This window comes from Mastomys coucha, unplaced genomic scaffold (assembly GCF_008632895.1).
Source record: "Mastomys coucha isolate ucsf_1 unplaced genomic scaffold, UCSF_Mcou_1 pScaffold4, whole genome shotgun sequence".
Lineage (NCBI taxonomy): Eukaryota > Metazoa > Chordata > Mammalia > Rodentia > Muridae > Mastomys > Mastomys coucha.
The window spans coordinates 48,685,620-48,694,009 of record NW_022196910.1 but is presented as its reverse complement, the minus strand read 5'-3'; the positions used below and the strand labels follow the sequence as shown (position 1 = coordinate 48,694,009).

Genomic DNA, 8,390 nt, shown 5'->3' with positions numbered 1-8,390 from the left:
GCATTTGATGTTAGAATGGTTTTGTTGCCTAAACTGTCTAAAATTCTAATAAAATAACTTTCTAAGAACTCGTTGGATTGGGCCTTTTAAAATCTTCATTGTGAGTTTGATGAAAACAGGAGTGGGCAGAGATGCAGCTTCAGCCCCTTATCTATTTCAGTCAAAGTCTCTGCCCATAACACTTGCAGCTCAGGTCCAAGATCTGCTCGCCCTCGGTCCGCTGGAATCTGCCTTAGGTAGAAAGAGGGCTTTGGTGCTGTCGTGCTTCCGTAGAAGCAACTCCTTTGTAAGGAATACCTGCTTGAGCAGGACCTGATCATAGTACTAGTTTACCTTTTAAGTTGTCAAGCCCAATGCTTAAAGTCTCCAGTATTACCATTTTCAAAAACAGAAACTGAAAGCGACTTAAGAGCACCGATGTCATGAATGGGCACTTGCTTCACGCAGCAGCCAAGCGACGTTAAAACACAAACTCGTTCCATCCTCTCCGCGGAAGCGATCGGCGGCCAGCCCCCGGTCCACCTGTGGCCACGGGCGTCGCCACCTTGCCGCACGCCGGCCGCCCCGCACTCTCCCCTAGCTCCGCCCGTCCGCACTGGAGACTGCGGCCCGGAGAACTCAGCCGTCGCGGAGTACGCACGCGCAGGCGCGCCCCGCAGTTGGTCACGTGCTCCGCGGCCGGGGCTGGCGAAGCCGGAAGTAGCCTGGGGCGCGAGAAGGCCCCGGAGCCGCGGGCTGTGCGCGGCGGACACTCGCGGGGTAAGAGGGGCGGGCGGAGGCCGGTGGGGGCGGACGGGGATGGAGGAGGCGGGTGGGGCGCGCCCAGGGTCGCGGAGGCGGCGTGCTGAGTCAGCGCGGGGCCGCGGCCCCGGGAGCCCGGCAGCCTCGAGTTCGCCCGGGATGGGCCCTGGCGGCCGCCGGGGCAGAAGGGCTGCCCTACCCGGAGTTGACTCGCCGCTCCCACCCTTGGTCCAGCTGCCACCACCGGCAGTTTTTAGGCAGACTGGCATTCCCAAGGATTGACTCACTCGAGGGCACCGGCACGAGACGTCTTTCACGTACACAGTAAAATGCAAATCCCCCCCCTCTCTCCTCGTTCCTGTCTGACCTGCTGGATTTATTTCCCTGATCCAGTTCCCTGGTGTCTTCTCAGTCGTCCCTAGACAGATTCGCCCCGAGAACTGTCAAATGCATCATCAGAGCCCGACCTTTCCCATTCTGGGACCTCTGCTGTCTACGGAATAAATGGGTGGTAGAGAGGTAGAGTTTGGAAGTCCTGGAACTTTTGTCCGAACACCATGTCACCAAACCTGTTTTATCCTTCATAACTTTCGCTTTAAACAATCAAAGGAAGTAGACTGCCTACAGAAGCACATATAACTTACTTGTTGAATGTCGCATAATACACTTGTCAGAATTTTGGGGAGATTTGCATAGCAAGCATCCGGTGGGTGTGCTGAGTCATGTTTTAGTCCCGAGGGGGTTCCTGGAAAAAAGTTTCAAATCATTATTACATTGTGGACCTATCTTTTTATATTAGTATATAGAGAGCTTATGTATCTTAGCTGATAAGTGTGTTTTCAGTTACCCACTAGATTCATATGAGTACTTGATGATATTGTCCTTTACAGTTATTTAACAGCAGTGCAGCATCAGTTAGGGAAGGTTTTCATTACATATTTGGGTTTATCATCCCTTGAATGAAACATAGTAAGTGCACTTATTGTTTGCAAAAAGGAGGTCCTGTATTGATTACTTCAAATAGACAGATGGATGCACAATTCCTCACCTAAATTACATAGATGATAAAATTCTAAGTATAACTAGCGTGTAAGAGATTGGTGAAACTTAGACTCTTGGATATTTCCCATGACCCTAACTATCTTTGGATGATTAGAGTTCTAACTTACTGAAAATGGACTGTAAGCTTGCTGTTATCTGACCTTACAACAGACTTAAAGGAATCTGATGTGTCTGGCGCTTGTGCCATCTATTTGGTTGCATGGCCTTCTTTTGTTAGAAGGCAAGTGTGCAGTTGGTGCATCTTAGGGTTTGGTAATGTGTACTTGGTGTGTGGAGACCCTGGCCATTTAGAAGTTAGGGAAATGACTACTTTTTGATGGTTTTTACGTGTGTGTGTGTGTGTGTGTGTGTGTGTGTGTGCATGCTGTGGCACAGATAGGCCATATGGGTTCCAGGGACTGAACTTAGGTTGTCAGGTTTGGCAACAAGCCCCTTTGCACACTGAGCCATTTCCTTGGCTCAGGAAAACTATCCTTAAACAGAATCAAAAAGAGTTACTGGCTTTTCAAGAGTAGTAACTTCTGTACTTTTCAGTTACAGTTTCTCTGTAGGTGAAATGTTGCCTTCTGGGAAGATCATGTAGTGATGATTGTTTTCTGTGCTTCCCTAATTTCTTTAATTTGTCTCCCAGCATGTGTGAGGCAGAGGCAGGAAGACTGCAGGTTTGAATCCAACTTGGGCTACGAAAAAACTCTAGGTCAAGAAATATTTTTTTGTAAATCCGTAATTAATCTTTCAAAGCAGTTTGAGGAGATAAATAGTCAATATTGTTTTAATTGGCAGAGACAGTACTAGATGGTAAAGGGATGTTTCTTACAGCTCTGAGATGTAAATTAAATTAAATATATGAAGAGAAAAGCCAAACACGGGGGATGACAGTGTCTGGGAACACTTGCTGCTCTCACAGAGGGTGGGCTTGAGTTCACAGCACCCACAGCAAATGGATCACAACATAACTCCAGATCCTGAGGATCCGACTCACACCCTCCAGCATCTCAAGCACAAACTCATAGACTCATATCCAGTTCTTTTCAATTAAAAAAAAGCTAGATATACCTGTAATTCACCATTCTGGAGGCTAAGACAGAAGACTAGTCTGGGTTCTATGGAGAGTTGAAAGTCAGGCTGGGAAGTATGGTAAAATACTATCTCCAACTCGTAACAAAAATGATGGAATGTATGTGGTTTACTATTGCACTGTTGTTGTTGTTGTTGTTGTTAGGAACATACTGTCCACCCTGGACTATTGATGTATTTCAGCCTAGCCATAAATACTGGGCAGTCCTACTTCAGGCTAACCATGGCTGACGCTTGTTTCTCGGTTGTGTTTTTTCCTTAACAGCATACATGCAAATCTCTTCCTCCCCATTATCGTGAGGAGAAGCGCCTGACCAAGTCAAGATGCAGAGCACTTCCAACCATCTGTGGCTTTTGTCTGATATCCTAGGCCAGGGGGCCACTGCAAATGTCTTCCGAGGAAGGCATAAGGTAGGTACAGCGCTGGCTGTCATGCTCTCGGCCTGGGACTGTCTTCTGGCCAGCACACTGAAGTCTAAAGAAAAGGGATTTTAAAGTTTTTGTGATCAAGATTTAGCTTGTCTTGGGGAGGTGAACACATCTACCTGTGTTCTAGTTTCTGAGTTTACAGAATGGAAAAACACTGGAAGAGATTGAAAAGTGTTTCCCACCTGCCTTCCTGGGGTGACGTGCAGTGGAGGGCAGCATGGCGGACAGGCAGATGGCCCAGAGTTAAAGGAGCCCAAAGGTGATTCACATCTCTAAATAGCACCATCCAGGGTAGATTGGAGTTGAAAGGCTGTGTTCTATTACGAGGCAGTCTACAGCTGGTAGGAATGGGGGGTGGGATTGAAGGGTTGCTCCTGGCAGTATGTCAAGAACCCACAGGATTCTGGTGAATTCTGTGAATTCTGTAGTGGAGGATGAAAGTAAAGGCAGCTAGAGTGACCAGGTGGTGGTGGCTCAATACCTTTAATCCCAGCACTCAGGAGGCAGAGACAGGAGACAGGCAGGTCTCTAAAGTTCGAGTTCCAGAACAGCCTGTCCCACCTAGAAGAACCCTGTCTTTAAAAACAAAAACAACAACAACAAAAGGTAACTAGAATCATTTAAAATAAAGAAATTGAAGATAAATGTGAAGAAAAGGGATGGAGTAGGAATCCCTTTTCCAAGTAAAATACTGACTTTTTTCCTTGTTTGGAGCCCTATAATTCTGATTTTGAGACACAGGAACGCTGAACATGTTACTGGCAGGGTGGAGGGAGGCGCTCTTCTGTTTTCCCGTAGCTTTGAGATTGTCACTGAGAACCACGCATGGGCGAGGGGTTCTTTCCCCTGGGGAGAGGATATGATTGTAAGCAGCTGTGTGGCTCATAAAGCATGAATCATAAATGTCACATGCGGCTTCTAGCAGTTTCCTCTTCAGTTCGAAACTGTCCTCAGGCTATGGAACCTTATTCATGTTCACTTCCACTACTCCTGGGTCTTTCTTTGCTAGAAATTGCTTTCTGTTTGTTTTATACCAAGACAAGAACAACAGAATTTAGTGTTAACACATCTGACCTTCTGTTTTCCTTTGTTCCAAATTACCCTAATGGTTACTTAGTGCGTGCCAGGCACTATGGGGCATGGAGTTGTTATATATAACTAATACCGATCCCTGCACATGACAGATTTGATTTTGTATTGAGGTGATATTAGGAAGGATGTAAGTTGGAAACAAAGTGCCAGTCAGTAGCTGTAACTTGGCTGATGTGTTTAAACCAATGACATTACTGGATGGTTTGTTTCCTCTGTCCTTTTCCCTGCTTAGCTACTTAGTATCCTTCATGGAAGTGCCTAGGTAGACAATCGGAAATGTTCACTGACTGAAAGAATAAATGGATAGTAGTGTCAGATGATAGTAGTGTCAGACTTCAGGTATTTAAGACTGCACTGGAAGGCAGGGTGTGAGGCATGGGGTGGAATGATGGCTCAGAAGTTAAGAGTACATACTGCTGGTGCAGAGCACCTGATTCTGTTCCTGGCACCCTATCACATGGCTCACAACAGCCTATACGTCCATTTCCAGGGAGATCTGATGCTTCTGCCCTCCACAACACCCTGGAATCACTAGTTACGCAGACAGACAAGTACCCATGATTAGAAACATGAAAATGGGGGAAAGCTGCCTCAGTGGTTAAGAGCAATGGCTACTCTCTCAGAGGACCAGGGTTTGATAACCAGTGCCCACCCACATGGCGGCTCCCAGCGGTCTGTACCCATTTACAGAAGATCTTAACACCAGCAAACAATTCACAGACATATATGCAGGCAAGATACCCATGTACAGAAAATATATATAATAATAAAAAAATAAAGTAAAAGTAAATCTTTTTTTTAAAATCTTGCTTTCCTTTAGTTGTTTAAGAAAGGTTTGATTTTTGATCATAATATTCAGCATGACTTAGGACTCCATGTCCATAAATAGACTACCATTCAAAATATATTGCTTAATTAATATTTAAGACTTTTATTTATTAATGTGTGATATATGTGTGCAGACATGCTGCCATGACATACACGCTGGAGGCCAGGGGCCAACTTTCAAGAGTCAGTTCTCTCCTGTTGGTTCTGGGGATCGGACTCTGGCCATCAAGTGTGCATGGCAGGCAGCTGTCTATGCCCTGAGCCTTCTGGCTGTGCTCCTTAACTGAGTCCTTCTAGAATTGCCATGACTACCATTGTATGGGCTGGAGTACATGGGTGTGACAACCTTGGAAAAATGGAGAGGTGTGACCTATGGGATGGTTTGCTGACTGTGCAGATCTTTACATATAATTCATGTAACTTTGACTTGTGACAGAGAATGGCGGGTGACTGCAGGTGTTACCTCACAGGCAGAACAACTGCAGACCTTTCCAGAATGCAGACCCTGATTATCTTGGGTGCCTGCTAGCTCCTCTGTCAGAGACCTCCTGTTTGAGGGATGAGATGGCTTAGCAGGTCAAGTGTTACCAAGTGTAACAACCTAAATTTAATCCTCTAGTCACACATGGTGGAAAGAGAAAAGTGACTATTACATCAGCTGTCCAACCTCTATCCTTGTGCCCACACCCATACACACACAGGTAGTAAAATAAATAAATGTAACAAAAAGTATTTAAGGAAAAAAAATCATGTTAGACTGAGTTTGAGACAGTTATAAGGAAATAGACGTGTCTTTGTATTTGCTGTGATTGGGCAGTGGGGGTCATTTAGAGAAAGGCATCTTCAGACACTGATATTGAGAGGTGGGTCATTAGCAACAGCAGATAGTTTTACAAGCACATGCTCCTGTAGAGAGAGGAGGAAGGTGAAGCCCAGTGCAAGGCAGAGGTCACCCTGAGAAGTAGAGGAAACTGAGCCTGAATGCAAACCTGGAGGGAAGGTTGCTGGTCCCAGGGAGTGAAAGGAAGGGAGTGAGCCTGGAAAAGCTTAAAGCAAGGAGGAGCTTGTCATGCTACAAGGCCGTAGTTGTGTGTTGTGATACTGCGTGTAATCATCTGATCAGTCCACTGTGACCTACAGTGGCATGATCTAACCAGGAAGTCCACTCTGACCTCGATTTTCAGAGGCCTCCTTACAGACACACGTTAGCACAACTAGTGAAAAAAAAAATGCCAAAAATTTAGTTGCATTGCTTTGCTAACATTGGTAAAAATGTTTGTAGGTTGAGTATAATTTCCCATCTCTTTGTTTGTATATGAATGTTTGGCTCTGAGAAATCCTTAGAGTTTCAGTTTCAGTTTCTTCTCCAGAAGAGGTTCCCCTTTGATATTAGAGCTGTTAGTTTCTGCAGCCTGTATGACTGTCTTTGCCACTAGGGTTTCCATTTGTAAGTTCTGCATAGAGTATAAGAGACAGTGACCTTTGGGGAGTCCATTCTTTATCTTTGGTAGGGATGGGAGCTCGGTTGGGGGAAATACATAAAAATTATTTATGTGTGAGAGGATACACTTGGACTGAGTGTGTGTGTGTGTGCTGAGATACACTTGGACTGAGTGTGTGCTGAGATGCACTTGGGCTGAGGGTGTGTGTGCTGAGATGCACTTGGGCTGAGGGTGTGTGTGCTGAGAGAATGCAGGTTGCCAGCATGCCATCACTGACTTTTTCTTTTCGTTGTCTTTTAGAAAACTGGTGATCTCTATGCTGTCAAAGTATTTAATAACATAAGCTTCCTTCGCCCAGTGGATGTTCAAATGAGAGAATTTGAAGTGTTAAAAAAACTCAATCACAAAAATATTGTCAAATTATTTGCTATTGAAGAAGAGGTAAGTACTCTCAGTCTTGTGGTTGTGTTGTGGTTTGTCCTACTCAGAAGACAGGGCCTAGCAAAGGCTTTCAAACACCACAGGACTGATGGCTCCTGTAACTGAATTTTCTATCCACAGCACTTCTCTAATGCAAACAAAGTGTCACAAGAATGAAAGCAGAAGAAAGTACAAGAAAGAAGGTGTCAAATTAGTTACTTGTAGCCAGGCACCTTTAACCCCAGCACTTGTGAGACAGAGGCAGGCTGATCTCTGAGTTCCAGGACAGCCAGGGCTACGTAGAGAAACTCTGTCTCAAAAAAACAAATCAGTTACTTGTATTATTTATTCAAAAAAAGAAAAGAAAAGAAAAACTAACTGAAGTAAAATTCACATAATTATAAAAAGAACAGGTACTGGTGAATGGTTCAACACTGAAGAGAACTTGCTGCTCTTCTAGAGGTCTGGGTTCAGTTCCCACACCAGACCCTTTAAAACAACCTGTAACCCCAGCTTCAGGAGATCCCAGACACTGCTAGCCACACTTGGGTGCCCAAACACACATACATGTAAATAAAAAATAAAATATTTTACAACAAAAGAAAAAGTGATAGAAACCTTTGCAATGAGTAAAACTCATAGTAATTTAGAGATTAAAATCTTAATTATAAAGTATTAATTTTAGGGAAAATGGCTAAAACTAAGTGTACCATTAGGAAATATATTCTAGAAATAATGAAGTAGAGATCATACTGTTAGATGTGGTTATTCAGTAAAGATCTTCTCTTAAAATATTATTGTATACCCTTATTCTGGTGACCTCATTCTTGGTGATTATTTCTTGATGTATTAAAATGTGGATTGGTACCCTCATAGTAACGACTGCTTGAAAAGCTGAGTAAGTATGGTGTACAGTTGCTAGTTACCCCAATGGAGCCAAGCTCAAGAGCCAGGCATGGTGGTGCTTGTCTCTTAGCCAAAATGGAAATGACTAAACCAGACCTTTGAACTGTTCTGCCATCTAGTCTTGTTTCTTTTTTTATTTTCCTCATGTTTGCTTTTTATTTTGAGTTATGTGTGTATATATGTGTATATACTGGTACAGTTATCCTTGCAAGCCAGAAGAGGGCATGGGGTCCTCTGTAGTGGACATGGCGGGCAATTGTGAGCTGCCCGACACGGGTGATGGAAACTCAGCTCTGATCCTCTGGGAGAGCAGCACATGGTCTTAACCACTGAGCCACCTCTCCAGCTCACTCATTGCTTTTTAAGACTAGGGCTCCATTTCTTTCTTTCTTT

General features: G+C 44.4%; 1 protein-coding gene across 1 annotated transcript in view; it reads left to right on the top strand.

The window, feature by feature from the left end:
- Positions 1–646: 646 nt before the first annotated feature.
- The window catches only part of Tbk1 (TANK binding kinase 1), a 38,309-nt gene continuing 30,565 nt past the window's right edge, over positions 647–8,390 (top strand). Inside the window, exons 1-3 of the mRNA XM_031350450.1 lie at positions 647–759; positions 3,146–3,291; positions 6,972–7,112. Of these exons, the coding sequence (XP_031206310.1) occupies positions 3,205–3,291; positions 6,972–7,112 (228 nt within the window). The 5' untranslated portion in view covers positions 647–759; positions 3,146–3,204. The remainder of the gene's footprint in view (positions 760–3,145; positions 3,292–6,971; positions 7,113–8,390) is intronic.